At 45.0% G+C, this 16,985-nt stretch overlaps 1 protein-coding gene across 3 annotated transcripts in view; it reads left to right on the top strand.

The window, feature by feature from the left end:
* SEC14L1 (SEC14 like lipid binding 1) overlaps positions 1-16,985 on the top strand; it is a 62,902-nt gene that overhangs the window by 29,745 nt on the left and 16,172 nt on the right. For all 3 annotated transcript variants that reach the window (XM_032241543.1, XM_032241541.1, XM_032241542.1), the window contains exons 3-7: positions 9,031-9,180; positions 9,306-9,437; positions 11,776-11,904; positions 13,016-13,250; positions 15,219-15,328. In XM_032241543.1, the coding sequence (XP_032097434.1) occupies positions 9,031-9,180; positions 9,306-9,437; positions 11,776-11,904; positions 13,016-13,250; positions 15,219-15,328 (756 nt within the window). The remainder of the gene's footprint in view (positions 1-9,030; positions 9,181-9,305; positions 9,438-11,775; positions 11,905-13,015; positions 13,251-15,218; positions 15,329-16,985) is intronic.

Genomic DNA, 16,985 nt, shown 5'->3' with positions numbered 1-16,985 from the left:
AATGGCTGGATGACACTGTGGGTAGTTTGCAGAGATCCGTGGAAACTGCTGCCGCTCCTCTGGTGCAGGGATTTGAACCTGGTGAGAGCTGAGAAAGGGCTCTTCCCACGTTCTTTAACGGCAGAGATAAAACGTGAAGGCCTGCTGATGTGGGCTCTTCGGCTCAAATGGGGTTTTAAAAATAGAGAAGCTTTCCATAAAAGTCCAGGTTGCTGGCTTCATTTCAAAAGCGTGAGCTCCCCAGGCTGCTGCCCCTCCCAGCCCCAAGATGCCGGAGCCGGTGCTGAGGCCCCTGGGAGAAGGCCCTGTCCCGCATGCTGCACACCAGGCCGGCCACCACCTTGCCTAGAGCTGCGGACATACCTAAAATTTGTATAGTTTTGACATATAAAATGTGGCAATGTTGTATTTAATCAGTTATTGCAAAAGACAATAAAAACTGTAAGTTGGTTTCTTGGTTTGTACCAATCTGTGTAGGCTCTGACTTTGTGTAATAAAAGCAGGTTTTATTTTCTTCTTTATTTTAATATTATTATTATTTTGAGACGGAGTCTCGCTCTGTCTGCCAGGTTAGAGTGAAATGGCGCAATCTTGACTCACAACCTCCACCTCCAAGGTTCAAACCATTTTCCTGCCTCAGCCTCCCGAATAGCTGGAATTACAGGCTTATGCCACCATGCCTGGCTAATTTTGTATTTTTAGTAGAGATGGGGTTTCTTTACATTTGTTGGTCAGGCTGGTCTTGAACTCCCGACCTCGGGTGATCCATCCACCTCAGCCTCCCAAAGGGCTGGGATTACAGGCGTGAGCCACCACGCTCGGCCACAGGTTTTATTTTATATTGGACTTTCTCACCTAAAGCTACCTTTTTCAAACTACTAATGATTTTCCAAACTTTTTATTTTGAGTAATGCCCATTTTTTAAAAAAATTATAGAAAAGTACTGTGAACACCTGTATACATGTCCCCTAGGTAAATTAGCACATTTGCTTTTTCTGTCTCTCACAAACACATATGCACATATATTTTGTAGAAATATTTGAAAGTAAGTTGCTTTACTTTACCCCTAAATACTAAAACATGTTTTGCCTCAGAATAGTTATAATTCTACCTAGCTGTGATTATTATCACGTGCAAAGAATTATGTGCTGTAATGTTATTTAAGACTGGCTGTGGTGGATCATACCTGTAATCCCAGCACTTTGGAAGGCCAAGGCAGGAGGCTCGTTTGAGCTCAGGAGTTCAGCCTGGGCAACACGGCGAAACACCATCTCTACTAAAAATACAAAAATTAGCTGGGCGTGGTAGTGTGCACCTGTGGTCCCAGCTACTTGGGAGTCTGAGGTGGGAGGATCACTTGAGCCAGGAGGCGGAGCATGCAGAGCTGAGACTGCCACTGCACTCCAGCCTGGGCGGCAGAGTGAGACCCTGTCTCAGAAAATGAAAAAGAAAAATGTTGTTTAATGTGCAACATGTGGTCGCTTTTCCTCAGCTGTCCACAGGTGTGTCGTATAGCTATTTTTATTCCAGTCCAAGAGCTCGTGCAGCATTGCATTTGGTGGTTCTCTTTAGATGCCTTTGTTCCAGACAGTTCCTTGCTTTTTCTTTTCTTTTCTTTTCTTTTTTTTTTTTTGACGGGGTTTGAGACGGAGTTTCACTCTTGTTACCCAGGCTGGAGTGCAATGGCGTGATCTCGGCTCACCGCAACCTCCACCTCCTGGGTTCAGGTAATTCTCCTGCCTCAGCCTCCTGAGTAGCTGGGATTACAGGCACGCACCACCATGCCCAGCTAATTTTTTGTATTTTTAGCAGAGACGGGGTTTCACCGTGTTGACCAGGATGGTCTCGATCTCTTGACCTCGTGATCCACCCGCCTCGGCCTCCCAAAGTGCTGGGATTACAGGCGTGAGCCACCGCGCCCGGCCAGTTCCTTGCTTTTTCTGTTTATCTTTCAAGACATTGACTTTTTAAAATTTCATTTAAGAGTCTAGGGTGGTTGTATAGAATGTTCTGTAATTTGGGTTTGTCTGATGATTTCCTCATGGTTACCTAAGGGTCAGCCATTTTTGTCCTGAGAGCCGCAGCACCTGTGGAGGCACGTCTGTTTCCACGATGTCGTGCCAGGCCATCCGGTGTCCTGTTACTGTGGCTCAGTTCAGTCATTTGGTGAAGGTGGTGCCCACCAGATCTTTCCATTATAAAGGCACCTTTGTCCCCTTGTTCAATTTATCTGTAACCCGCAGGACGATAATTTGAGACTGTCTCTTCTGAATGCCTTTCATTAGCATTCGTTGATGATCCTTGTCTGAATCAGCTATTGTACATCGGTGGCTAGAAAATTGTGATTTCTTAATTTTCACTCCTTCTGTGTTTTATTAGATTTTTTTTTCTGTAACATTTTCTCCCCTGTCGAGTGTCACTATGTGGTTTGTAATGCTTTGCCACCTTTTTTCTTTCTGGTGTTCTAATTATCCCGGACTTGGTGAGTGGAGCTCCTTCAGGCTAGTTCCTCTGTCCCTTGGACATGTCCCCATCTATCACTGAGCACTCCCTCACCTCCTGGTAAGAAATGTTTCTGCCTCACCTTGACCTTCCCTTGCTCCAGACTTATAATCAACCATTTCTCCAAGAAACATGGATTCCTTTTTAATAGCGAATGGTATTTGGAAGTCAAGATCTGCCTGCCAACTTTGCTCCTCATGAACTGAGATGTCATTGTTTTTCGTCCCTTCCAATGGAAAGAGCTAGGGGAGTCAGGACATAGATTGATGTTTTTAATAAAATTAGAATGCTGCTGTTTTTCAGGGCCTGCTTACAGACTTTGTACAGGTTCTGGTACCTAAGCCATCCCAGAGATGAAAACTACATCTGCTTTTTGCAGTCTTTTCTCTTCCAGAACCCTCCACAGTTAGAATTGTGTATGCTGACAGTATGCAGAATTCACTGACCTTAACATATCTCTGAAAGACGGGCTGGGGTAAAAGAGGGCAGAAACAGAAGGCGGGATTTATCTTTTTATTGAGTAAGCTTGCATTCTGTACTTCGAAAAATGTTTATTGAACAACAGCTTTAGGCACTGAAGGCCTTATTCTCCTGGGGATAAAAAGAGAAGTGGGATAAAAAGTCTCTGCCCTGTGACCTAGCAGTGCATTTGGTGGCAGAACCACAGTCTCGGAAGAGAACCTGGAGGGAGTAAGGGAGGCACTTACTAACTGCCCCGATACTGACGGGGCTCTGGAGAGGTCCCTGCAGCTTCTGAGTTAACTGCTCCTTAGCCTGGATACCTTCAATGCCGTCTGCCTGGGCATGCCAAGGTAAAGTGAATGTGTCTGCAAATGAGAGTCTACATGGGTGGATGATTTTACAGGGAAGGGAAAGTTTTTAGTGTGGTTTAAATTCAAGGTGAGGCTGCGTGGGTGACGCCTTATGCTGACCACTCTATTTCAAGAATTGGAAGGATGGTGTGTGTATTTTGAAAATGGTCTAGTTCATGTACTGAAATAGGACAGACCCAAGATCAGGCTACTTCTTAGTAAGTGCTCACTCTGCCCTTTATGTCCCTTAAAAAGACTCATTTTGTTTGAAATCTTTCTAAGTCTCCACTTCTTGGTACATCTTAGTACTGGAGTGTACAAAGCCAGTTTTTTTGTTTTTGCTTTTTTTTTTTTTTTGGGACAGAGTTTCGCTGTTGTTACCCAGGCTGGAGTGCAATGGCGCGATCTCGGCTCACCGCAGCCTCCGCCTCCTGGGTTCAGGCAATTCTCCTGCCTCAGCCTCCTGAGTAGCTGGGATTACAGGCACGCGCCACCATGCCCAGCTAATTTTTTGTATTTTTAGTAGAGATGGGGTTTCACCATGTTGACCAGGATGGTCTCGATCTCTTGACCTCGTGATCCACCCGCCTCGGCCTCCCAAAGTGCTGGGATTACAGGCTTGAGCCACCGCGCCTGGCCCTTTTTTTTTTTTTTTTTTTAATACAGTGCAGTTCAAGTCAGTTTAGCTGGTTTTCAGTGTCAGTATAGAACAAATGGTAGTCAGCATTTTTTTCCTAGGAATTGTTCATGTGTTCAGTACTTAATAAATTCTTACGGGTTTGAATGGGACTTACTGTGGTGGGATCTGAGCAGGTGATTAAACTTCTTAAGTGTTGTTTACATAAAGTGCATGAAGAGACAGATACTGCACGATTTTTCAAAATTCTGGCAGTAACAGGATTCAGAAATGTGTTTGAGTAGAAGAGGGGAGTAGATAAATATAAAGAATATATTTTTAACTTCCAAAGTAAGAACATTTAAAAAGCAAATATAATTGGCCACCACATGTGGGTTTTGCATCGTTTCCAGACCATCCTGCACATGACTGTCATATTAATTTTCTGAAAATGTGACTCTGGCCACCTGTTCTCGCTCCTAGAGAGGAGAAGGCCAGGGCCTTCTGTCTGCGCCTGGCAAGGCATGGTCTATGCCACCTCCCCATGGGCCACATCAACCCCTGGCCTCACCTTCCACCACTTCCCTGCCCTGGGGCTGTGGGTCCCTGCTGCCGCCTGAGGTTTCCTTGCAGTTGCACTCCTGAGTTCTTCCCTGGAAATGCTCTCTGCCTCACTGACTGTGAACAGACCCTGCCACGCCTTGAGGCCCAGCGTGTGTGCACCTCTCTCTCGAAAGCTTTCCCCACGCTGCCCTTCCATGCAAAGTGTGTCCTTCCCCGTCTGCCTCCTGGCACTTTCGTATCCTTATGACCCTCATGGATGCCATTGACTCCCTTTACTCTGCTCCCTCCTGTACTGACTAGCGTGGCCCTTTATATGTAGGCAGCTGGTGTGGGGCGCATGCTTTTCAGATTGATTTAACCTTGTAACATCATGGAGAGAAAGTGAGACACAGACAAGAAAACTGAGGGTGACTTTGAAGGAATTATTGTAAAAATCCAGGTGGAGGAATTCCTGTGATCCTCCAGTCCCTCTGGGAGCTTCATGACAGTGTTTGTGATCTGTGTACTCTATTCAGAAGGGCAGTCCTGTTGAAGGTAAATGTCAGGGAATTTCTGCCAGAAAGGGGAGATTTTCGGTATAATGATGCTCTGAAACCACTTGTGTCTGTGAGAAGTAAAATCAAAGCCATTTCTGCCATTTCTATTCATATCTTTAACATCATAAGTTTCTTCCTTAACTCTTTGGTTGTGATTAATTTAAGATGGGAATTTATATTCTCACCCACCCCCTTTTTAGTACAGGTTGAGCATCTCAAATCTGAAAATCTGAAATCTGAAATGCTCCAGATCAGAAGCTTTTTGAGCACAGACATGATGCTCAAAGGAAGTGCCCATCGGGGCATTTTGGATTTGGATCTTTGGATTTGAGATGCTTGACCAGTAAGTATAATGCAAATATTCCAAAATCCCAAAAAAAAAAAAAAAAAAATCTGAAATCTGAAGCGCAGCTGGTCCTAGGCATTTTGGAGACGGGGATGCCCAACTCATATGACCTTCCAGAGGAGTGACATCTATCAATCAAGCAAGAGTCATCCTGCAGTACCTTCCTTTATTATGGGGCCGACCACAGGGGCAGGCACTGCACTTCCTTTCTTAAAGCCTAGATTCTTATTACCCTCTGTGCCCCCTCCCTTTTTTTTAAGGTGGAGTGTCCCGATCTGTCGCCCAGGCTGGAGTGCAGTGACGACATTTTGGCTCACTGCAGCCTCTGCCTCCCAGGTTCTAATGATTTTCCCACCTTAGCCTCCCAACTAGCTGGATTTACAGGTGTGTGCTGCCATGCCTGGCTAATTTTTGTATTTTTAGTAGAGATGGGGTTTCGACACGTTGGTCAGACTGGTCTCAAATGCCTGGCATCAAGTGATCTGCCCATATTGGCCTCCCAAAGTGCTGGGATTACAGGTGTGAGCCATTGTGCCCAGCCTTATTACCCTATGTCCTATAGTTTCCTGTTCACATGCACTGTGAGCTATTGGATTTTTTTTTTTTTTTTTTTTTGAGACAGGGTCTTACTCTTGCCCAGCCTGGAGTGCAGTGGTACAGTCACAGGTCACTGCAGCCTGTACCTCCCAGGCTCAGGTGATCCTCCCATGTCAGCCCCCAGAGTAGCTGGAATTACAGCCTTGTACCACCACACCTGGCTAATTTCTATGTTTTTTTGTAGAGATTGGGTTTTGTCATGTTGCCTAGGCTGGTCTCAAACTCTTGGGCTCAAGTGATCTGCACGCCTGGGCCTCTGGATTGCTTAGGTTTTAACGTGAATTCTGCAGTGTCTTTAGTTTGGTAATCTTTGTAGATTGCTACAGAGTAAATTAAATTATTCATAAAGAATAATGTTGAATAACTTAATTATTCACAAGGAATCATATTGAAAGATCTCATGTGTTCTTTACTCCACTTCCCCCAGTGATAACATCTTGCAAAGCTGCCTGCACCATCACGATCAGAACATTGCCCTGCCCTGCGTGCGGTCAAGATGCAGCGCATTTCCCAGGCTCTCTCCTGTGGCCCTCTTGCAGCCACACCTGCTTCCCCCGTCCCCCCCTTCCTCAGCCCCTGACCACCACTCACCTGTTTTTGGTTCCTATACTTTTGTCTTTTCACGAATGTGACGCAAATGGAATCATACAGTATGTAAGGGCTGAGGCTTTTTTTTTTTTTTTTTTCTAGCTTAGCATAATTCTCCCACGATTCATCCAGTTCCTCACATGCATCAATAGTTCATTCCTTTTTTTGCTGAGAGCGTTCCGTGGTGTGGATGCACCACAGTTTGTTTAGCCTCGCGCACAAAGGACATCTCTGAGGAGTTTCCAGTTTTTGACTATTATGAGTAATGCTGCTATGAATGTTTATATGTAGGGTTTTGTGTGAACGCAAGCTTTCATTTCTCTGGGATAAATGCCCAGGAGTGCGGTTGTTGGGCTTAGGTTTTAAGAAGATACCTGTTTTCTAGAGGGGTTGCACCATTTTACATTCCTACCAGTGTTTTGTAAGGGATTCATTAATTTCACATCCTGACCAGCATTTGGTGGTGTCCCTGGTTTTTATTTTAGCCATTCTGATAGTTGTATGATGATACCTCTTTGTGATTTTAATTTGGATTTCCCTAATGGCCCCTTTCTCTAATGAACGCCTGTGCTTATTTGCCATCCGTGTGTCCTCTTGGGTGAGATGTCTGTTCCTGTCTCTTGCCCATTTTCTTTTTTTTTTTCTTTTTTTTTTTTTTTGAGACGGAGTTTCGCTCTTGTTACCCAGGCTGGAGTGCAATGGCGCGATCTCGGCTCACCGCAACCTCCGCCTCCTGGGTTCAGGCAATTCTCCTGCCTCAGCCTCCCGAGTAGCTGGGATTACAGGCATGTGCCACCATGCCCAGCTAATTTTTTGTATTGTTAGTAGAGACGGGGTTTCACCATGTTGACCAGGATGGTCTCGATCTCTTGACCTCGTGATCCACCCGCCTCGGCCTCCCAAAGTGCTGGGATTACAGGCTTGAGCCACCGCGCCCGGCCTCTTGCCCATTTTCTAATTGGACATTTTAAAACTCTCTGAGTTTTGTTTTATTTTTTTGATCATGGTAAAAGTACAGAAATTTATCACCTTAACCATTTTTTAAGTTTAATTGTGTGTCAAAAGACAAAATTACAACAAATTCAATGTAGGGATATTAATTGGCTTTTGTGATCCCAGAATCAGGCAACACCTCATTCTGTAGAATTCTGTAAAATAGAATGAGTGTTCTCATAAGCTGAGCAGAAGTAGTTGGCTTTGTAGACAGAAAAAGGGTGAGGAAAGCAGACACAGAGAACAGAGAGCAGATAGGTGGTTTCAGAGGGGGAGCTTCCTTATCACGCTGGCCCAAACTGGCCCATTTGGGGATTTGCTGTTCTCTCTCTCTCCTGATTTCTTCGAAAGTCAGATAAGCAGCTTACTTTTGGCTTGGTGGTGTGGAGCTTAGCAAGAGGGCCTCCATTTTGGTTTGGTCTGTTAGGCCTGGTGCAGGAGCTCAGTCCAAACCAGTGTTCTCCTGGTTCACTTTATTTATGTTAAGTTCTGAGAGTCTTCCATGTACTCTAGGCACTAGTCATTTGTCGGATATGTGGTTTGTAAATACTTCCTCCCATTTTGTAGTTTGTTTTTTCATCCTCCTGACAGGGTCTTTAGCTGAGCAAATGTTCTTAACATTGATGAACCCCCTTTTATCTGTTTATCCTCCTATGGATTGTGATTTGGGTGTCACCTCTAAGAACTCTGCCTAGCCCAGGATCCCAAAGATTTTCTATTTTTTTTTTCCTAAAAGTTTTAGTTTTATGTTTTTCATTTAAGTCCCTGACCCATTTTGAGTTAATTTTTATGTAAGGTGTGAGGTTTAGGTCAAGATTCATTGTTGTTACTATTACTGCTTTTGTGGATGTGTAATTGCTCCAGCAACCTGTTGAAAAGGCTAGCCTCCTCTCTTTCCCCCACTGCTTTTACATCTTTGTTGAAAATCAGTTGGGGTTCCCTGGCAAAGCTGCAGATATTTAAAAAAAAATCAGTTGGGTGTATTTGTTTGGGTCTATTTCTAGGTTCCATATTTTGCCCCATTGATCTGTGTATCAGTTACCCCTCTACTAATACTGGATGGTCTTGATGACCATAGTTATATAATAAGCCTTAATACCAAGGTGACTGATTCCTCCCAATTTATTCATCTTTTTCAAAATTGTTTTTCAGAGTTGTTCTAGATCCTTTGTCTTTCCATATAAATTTTAAAACAGTCTTGTCTAAAGCTACTAAAAAATCCTGCTGGGGTTTTGTGAGGAATGGTGTTAGTAATGGAGGGGGTTGAGATCATTACTAGGTTGAATCTTCCAATCAATCCATGGACATCGAGTGTCTTTTTCTTCTTTATTGAAAGCTTCAGATGTGAAGACAGACGGTTGAGGCCTGGCTGCTGCCGTGCACGGAGAGATGCTGTTCCAGGGAGAACATGCTCAGCGGCAGGATATCAGGTTGCGTCTTGGCTCACTTCTGCTTTGTTTGTTTTTAAATGTATAGGCCTATGAAAGGAGGTTCCCTACGTGTCCCTTGATTCCGATGTTCGTGGGCAGTGACACTGTGAATGAATTCAAGAGTGAAGATGGGGCCATTCACGTCATCGAAAGGCGCTGTAAGCTGGACGTGGACGCGCCCAGGCTGCTGAAGAAGGTAAAGCAGGGAAACGATGTCTTGGAGGGCGGGCCCCAAAGACAGCACGAACTTACCTACAGCTTCTGTGTAACTGGATATTATTAATAAATGCTTTTTCTCTTTATTTCTTTTTTTTTTAAAAGATCGCAGGAGTTGATTTTGTTTATTTTGTCCAGAAAAACTCACTGAATTCTCGGGAACGTACTTTGCACATCGAGGCTCATAATGAAACGTTTTCCAATCGGGTCATCATTAACGAGCATTGCTGCTACACTGTGAGTAACCTGTCATTTGGTGGAAGATGTTCCGCTGATGCAGGACTTCTGGGGATTGTTTGGTCACCATTTTAAACAGTGCTTCTTGTTGTCTTAGAGGGCAGTTCTTCATTAGATGTCGCTCACTTCTCCTGTGTAGGAGGGAAGGGTAGCAGGTATGGTCTCCTGCAGTGGATCACGTTGTTGTGGTAGTTAAGGCAGTCAAGTGATGCCTTGAGACAGAGTCTCTCTCTCTTGCCAGGCTGGAGTGCAGTGGCGCGATCTTGGTTCACTGCAACCTCTGCCTCCCAGGTTCAAGTGATTTTCCTGCCTTAGCCTCCAGAGTAGCTGGGATTACAGGCACGCACCACCACACCAGGCTAAATTTTTGTATTTTCAGTAGAGACAGGGTTTCACCATATTGGCCAGGCTGGTCTGGAACTCCTGACCTCATGTGATCCGCCCCTTGGCCTCCCATTGATTTGTTTTTAAATATTACTTTCTTTTTCTTTTCTTTCTTTCTTTTTTTTTTTTTTTTTTTGGAGACTGGGTTTCACTCATTGCCCAGGCTGGAGTGCAGTGGCACAATCTCAGCTTGCTACAACCTCCGCCTCCCAGGTTCAAATGATTCTCTTGCCTCAGCCTCCCAAGTAGCTGGGATTACAGGTGCTCGCCACCACGCCCAGCTCATTTTTATATTTTTAGTAGAGATAGAGTTTCACTGTGTTGGCCAGGCTGGTCTCAAGTGCTCTCCTGACCTCAAGTGATCCACCTGCCTCAGCCTCCCAAAGTGCTGGGATTAAAGGTGTGAGCCATCACACCTGGCCTTAAATATTACTTTCATATGCCACTTCTTTTCTAGTCTCACTGTAATACGTTAGAAATAATCTTCACTGCTTACCACCGTGTTTCAAGAACTTCTGTTATCAGATTTTTAGAACCCTCTCTTGCCAGATAGCTGTTTCTCCCTCCTCCCCTGCAGTGTATCCTCAACACTGAATCCAAAGTGATGTATTTAAACTGTCTCAGATCAAGTCACTTCTCTGGGCTCAAAACCGTGAAACATCTCCATAGTTGTCCCAGAGAGTCCTTATGGTGGCTTGCAGGGGCCTGAGTTCTCTCCTGATCATGCATCTCCTGTCCTTCTGGCTGTCATGCCGTGAGCCTTCCCCAGGGGCTTTGGCTCCAGGGTGCTCGCTGGGCCTCCCTACAACTCTAGTCTCACCTCCTCCCGTCTTGGCTCAGGCCTCCCCTTCTTTGCCAGCCCCAGCCACCCATTTAATTCTGCAGCCTGACACCCCAACCCCCAGTCTTTTTTTTTTCGTTTTTTCTTCGGAGATGGGATCTTGCTCTGTCACTTAGGCTGGAGTGCAGTGGCACAATCACAGTTCACTGCAGCCTCCACCTTCCAGGCCTAAGTGATCCTCCTGCTTCAGCCTCCCAAGTAGCTGGACCTATAGGCCCATGCTACCATGCCTGGCTAATTTTTACTTTTTTTTTTTTTTTTTTTTTGTAGAGATGAGGTCTTGCTCTGTTGCTCAGGCTACTCTCAAACTCCTGGACTCAAGCGATCCGCCCACGTTGACCTCCCAAAGTGTTGGGATTATAGGTGTGAACCACCACGCCTGACCCTCACCCCTGGTTCTGTTAACCTGCTCCAAGTTTTCTTTTCTCGGCAGCGCTTACTTATATTTAATTTTCTTACATACTGTGTTTATGGCTGATTGTCTCCTCTGTTAGACTGTTGAACGCTTCCAAGACCAGTACCTTTTTGTTCATAATGGAAGACTGTTCAGTGAGTATGTTGAATGAATGAATGAACCAAAAATGAAAATAGGCAGGGCATGGTGGCTCACGCCTGTAATCCCAGCACTTTGGGAGGCTGAGGCGGGTGGATCACGAGGTCAGGAGATCGAGACCATCCGGGCGCACATGGTGAAACTCCGTCTCTACTAAAAATATGAAGATTAGGTGGGCACTTGGGAGGCTGAGGCAGGAGAATCGCTCTGGGAGGCAGAGGTTGCAGTGAGCAAAGATTGTACCAATGCACTCCAGCCTGGCGACAGAGCGAGATTCCGTCTCAAAAAAAAAAAAGAAAAGAAAAGAAAAGGAAGCTCTCCTTTTACAGTCATCTTTGAAATGTTTTTGAACAATTACTTGGATCTCTTCACAGTTTACAGCGTAGCTTTGGTCCTGATTTTGAACATGATTTTGGCATTTTTTTCCGTCTGCTGTCTATATGGTAGTAACATTGTTAGTAAAGTAAGTGTTTCTTCTGGTTACTGGTTAAACTGAGGAGCAGACAAGTGACATTCTGTTGTCAGTACAGTCAGTGAGAGTGCTTTCTCTTTATCTGCAGGTTCACCCTGAAAATGAAGATTGGACCTGTTTTGAGCAGTCTGCAAGTTTAGATATTAAATCTTTCTTTGGTTTTGAAAGTACAGTGGAAAAAATTGCAATGAAACAATATACCAGCAACATTAAGAAAGTGAGTATATTTTGGGATTTTATGGCAGAGGGTGGGCAGGAGTCTCTGGGGTGACCTGTCTTTTTGGAAGGCTGGGGATTGGTTAGCGAGAGATATGCAGCATTTCTTGGGTGGAAGATGCTGTGATCCCTACCCCCGGCCTCATCTTTGGGTATAGGAGCTCAGGTTGTGCTGGCTGCTAATGGACGAAGGAGGTGCCTGTAGCTACAGCCGTGGCACTCTCTGCTTGGGATTGCTGAGAGAGGTGGAGACTGGGGAGAGGCAGCAGCAGCTGGCGTACAGCGCCCAGGCCTTGCTGCAGGGTCGGGAGGAGGCCTGGGTCCTGGGGAGAGGCTTGCCGGGCAGGCTGCCCCCCTTGGATTATTAGTTCTTCCACGAAGACCTTCCCTTCTGGTTTTTGTGCTGTTGCTCATCCATTGTTGCGGAATTGTGGTTTTGAAATGTATCAGTGTGGGATTATGGAGTGGTTTTTGAAGGCTCATTTTCAGGGAACTGCATTGGAAAGAATTTGAATTGAGACATAAATCATATACTGAGTACAAGTACCATAAATCAGCATTTAAAAATAGTCATATAAAAATTCCATCTCTTTAGGTATTATTTCCTAAACCTTGGAAAAGAGTAGGTAAAAACACAAAAGCATTTGGCTGTATTTTCCTGTTTATTTTGTAGCAATTCAGTTTTATTGGTGTTTTAAAAGCTTGTGAGGGACTGGGCGCAATGGCTCATGCCTGTAATCCCAGTACTTTGGGAGGCTGAGGTGGGCAAATGCTTGAGTCCAAGAGTTCAAGACCAGCCTGGGCAACATTGCGAAACCCCGTCTTTACAAAGAATACAAAAATTAGCCGGGTTTGGTGGCACATGCCTATAGTCTCAGCTACTGGGGAGGCTGAGGTAGGAGGGTGGCTTGAGTCCAGGAGGTTGAGTGTACAGTGAGCTGTGATCATGCCACTGCACTCCAGCCTGGGCTGCAAAGCAAGACCCTGTCTCAATAAAAAAGCTTGTGAGGTTCACCATCTTCTGTTGGCTAGAAAAAAAGAGAAATCTTGGGAGGGCTGAATAATTTGAATGTTGAATATATACTCACCTTTAAACTGGTTTTGTTGTAAAGGGAAAGGAAATCATTGAATACTACCTTCGCCAGTTGGAAGAAGAGGGCATAACCTTTGTGCCCCGTTGGACTCCACCTTCCATCACGCCCTCTGCAGAGACATCTTCATCCTCCTGCAAGAAACAAGCAGCGTCCATGGCCGTCGTCATCCCAGATGCTGCCCTCAAGGAGGGGCTAAGTGGCGATGCCCTCAGCAGCCCCAGCGCACCTGAGCCCGTGGTGGGCACCCCTGATGGTGGGTCTGGCAGGGCTTCATCCTGAGAGCAAGGCTGGGGAAATCTGCGTTGCCATTTTCTCTCTGTTTGCTTTGCCCATTCCTTGGGACATTAGGTAACTCATAAAGAAAAGACCTGTCTCTCGTTTCTGGCCCTTGTCCTCTAGCTTTTATAACACATTCATTTTACTTTTTATTAGAGTTTTTGTTAATAGGGAAAAGGGGTTATGTCAAATTATTATTTTATTGATACCAGAAGGTGTTTGTTAGTTTAAGAGAGGAGGTCTCACTGTGTTGCTCAGGATGATTTTGAACTCTTGGGCTCAAGCAGTCCTTCCACCTCGGCCTCCCACAGTGCTGAGATTATAGGCATGAGCCACCATGCCCGACCTAAGGAAGGTGTTTTTCTTTTTTCTTTTTTTTTTTTTTTGAGATGGAGTCTTGCTCTGTTACCCAGGCTAGAGTGCAGTGTGCAATCTTGGCTCACTGAAACCTCTGCCTTCCAGGTTCAACTGATTCTCCTGCCTCAGCCTCCCAAGTCGCTGGGACTCCAGGCATGTGCCACCACGTCTAGCTAATTTTTTGTATTTTTAGTAGAGATGGGGTTTCACCATGTTGGCCAGGCTTGTCTTGAACTCCTGACCTTGCGATCCACCCACCTTGGCCTCTCAGAGTGCTGGGATTACAGGCATGAGCCACCATGCCCAGCCCACACCTGGCTAATTTTAAAAATTTTTTGTAGAGATGGTCTCACTATGTAGCCCAAGCTGGGTGTTTATTTTTCTGTACATTTTTCTCTACAGCCAAACTGTGCCATTTGTGGGATTTCAACAAGTGATGGGGGTGGGCAGATGGTTTGGGGATGTATTTTATTTTTTAACTTGGGAATTTTTGTTATACTTACTTTGCTGTCTCATTCGTCTAGTTTATTTTACCTTATCAGGAAAAAAGTTTCTTCTTCTTCTTCTTCTTCTTATTATTTTTTTTTGAGACGGAGTTTCACTCTTGTTACCCAGACTGGAGTGTAATGGCGCGATCTCGGCTCACCGCAACCTCCGTCTCCCGGGTTCAGGCAATTCTCCTGCCCCAACCTCCCGAGTAGCTGGGATTATAGGCACGCGCCACCATGCCCAGCTAATGTTTTGTATTTTTAGTAGAGACAGGGTTTCACCATGTTGACCAGGATGGTCTCGATCTCTTGACCTCGTGATCCACCCGCCTCGGCCTCCCAAAGTGCTGGGATTACAGGCTTGAGCCACCGTGCCTAGCGTTTCTTATATTATTATTATTTTTTTTTTTTGAGGCAGAGTTTCACTCTGCCCAGGCTGGAGTACAGTGGTGCCATCTTGGCTCACTGCAGCCTCCGCCTCCTGAGTTCAAGTGATTCTCCTGCCTCAGCCTCCTGAATAGCTGGGATTACAGATATGTGCCACCACACCTGGCTAATTTTTGTATTCCTAGTAGAGACTGTTTCACCATGTTGGCCAGGCTGGTCTTGAACTCCTGACGTTAGGTGATCTGCCTGCCTCAGCCTCCTGAGTAGTTGGGATTACTGGCGTGAGCCACCAGATTTCTTACATTCTTGAACACAGTAGCCCTATTCAAAATAGATTTAGATTTGCTTATTTTTTTGTTTTTTCTTAAATTTTATGTCTTGTAAGTTCTTTTTGTGTTATGTTTCTCTTAGAATTAAAACAGTCATTAATATCTGTTATAGCCATGAGTAGTATTGTGATTTGGCAATAGAGGTAACTCAGCGGTAACCAGGGAAAGATGAGTGAGTTAGAAAGTTTACCTGTGGTTTAGTCAGTGACTTCTCTCAAAGCCTGTCCCTGAAGTCCGCTAGGGACCTGGTTTACATCTGCCATCTCTGTGGTTTCATTTGCCTCTAGACTCTACGGCCACTCATTAACTCCACTGAGCAGAAGGACTTTGGGAGCCTAAAGCGTCAGTGTTCTTTGTTGTAAATCAGTGTCGCTTACATTCCAGACAAACTAGATGCCGACTACATCAAGAGATACTTGGGCGATTTGACTCCGCTTCAGGAGAGCTGCCTCATTAGACTTCGCCAGTGGCTCCAGGAGACCCACAAGGGCAAAGTGAGTGTTGGCTCCACGCCCAGCGTGCAGGGCCAGGGCTACGTGAAATCGGGGAATCTCTTTCTGCCCATAGTCACCCGGCTTCCACAGCCATTGTTTCTTCCAGTCTAGAAGTCACTGAATGTGTATCTCTGTGGAATCTGCGTCCTTCAGCTAGTGATCACGCAGGATTAACTGCATGTGTTTAGACTTTACAGAGCAAGGTCTGGCTTACAGACAGTGTCAAGTTACAAAGCAACATTGTGTTCCAAATATTCATACATTCAGATTTTCGGAAGCTGTAAAAAGAGTTCAGAGATTTATCAGAGATGAGAGAAGTTTGAGCTTTAATTTTCAGGATCTTAGTGAAATTTCAGCCTCATAAGGGTGTAGATTTTTATAAGCCTTATGTAGTGAGCAGAGCCTGGTGTGAATTTAGCGGGTTGTTGACATCATCTAGTAACGGGAAACTAGGCCTTGCATGTAGTTGGCCTAATCTCTAATTCTGTCAGTCTGGTTACTCGAGACCAAATCACTGAGTACTGTTTAACACCAGTCATCGAGAAAACACTGCAGTCAGATGGCTGCCATTTGCTGTATACTGACCATTATTAGACACTTGTTTTAAGGTCTTTATTCAGTCCTGTCAGCAGCTCTCTCTGGTGCTGTTTTTCTCCCTGGTTTTACATGTGAGAAAACTGGGGCACAGAGAAGTGAACTAACTTGCCTGAGGTCTCACAGCTGGCGAGTGGTGGGGTCAGGATTTGAACCCAGGCCATTTTGTTTAGGAAGCTACATTCTTAACCACGATCACATAACCAGTCTCTTCTGAGTGAAGATGACGCCACGTCAGTAGGCCACATGCTTTTGAGTTATTTCCCAGGAGCTGGGGTTGTGAGTAGCTCATGCTCCCACTCCCTCCTTATTCTCCTCATGGACCAGCCTCTGAGTTGGTAAGCACATGGCCACGGAGGAAGACACCTAGTCCATGTCACACTCAGAACACTGCCTTGGCCTTGTTCTTTATTCAGGGAAGCCGGCCTGTTGATTGACAGTGTTGGAATCTGAAGATTCCCATGTTAGTTAGCAACACCGCCACATTACGAAAGCCTAACATGCTTTTTTGTATTCTTTTTCTTTAATCTGTGATTTTTGTTTTTAATTATCTTAAGTCTTATGGTCACTCATAATTTTTAACTTTGTGTATATCTCCTCTAATCTTTCTAATGAGTTGGCAAAAGCAACATTACCAATCACATAGACACATGGTAGTTCTACAGTTTTATGTTTTAGAATTTTTCTTTTTATACAGAGTCGCTCTGTCACCCAGGCTGGAGTGCAGTGGTGCAGTCTTGACGCACTGCAACATCTGCCTCCCGGTTTCAGGCTATTTTCCTGCCTCAGCCTCTGGAGAGCTGGGATTAGCTCTGCCACCATTTCTGGCTGATTTTTGTATTTTTAGTAGAGAACAGGGTTCCACCATGTTGGCCAAGCTGGTCTCGAACTCCTGACCTCAAGTAATTCTCCTACCTTAGCCTCCCAAAATGCTGAGATTACAGGTGGCTAAATTATAACTTAGTCTAACTTAAGTAGTAAAGAATTCAGAAGTAAAGTTTAACTTGCTACATTTCTTGTCATACTGACTTTTTTTTTTTTTTTGAGGTGGAGTCTCGCTCTT

Source organism: Sapajus apella, unplaced genomic scaffold, assembly GCF_009761245.1.
Source record: "Sapajus apella isolate SASKATOON/1434 unplaced genomic scaffold, GSC_monkey_1.0 scaffold48, whole genome shotgun sequence".
Taxonomy (NCBI): domain Eukaryota; kingdom Metazoa; phylum Chordata; class Mammalia; order Primates; family Cebidae; genus Sapajus; species Sapajus apella.
This window is presented reverse-complemented; position numbering and strand designations above follow the sequence as displayed.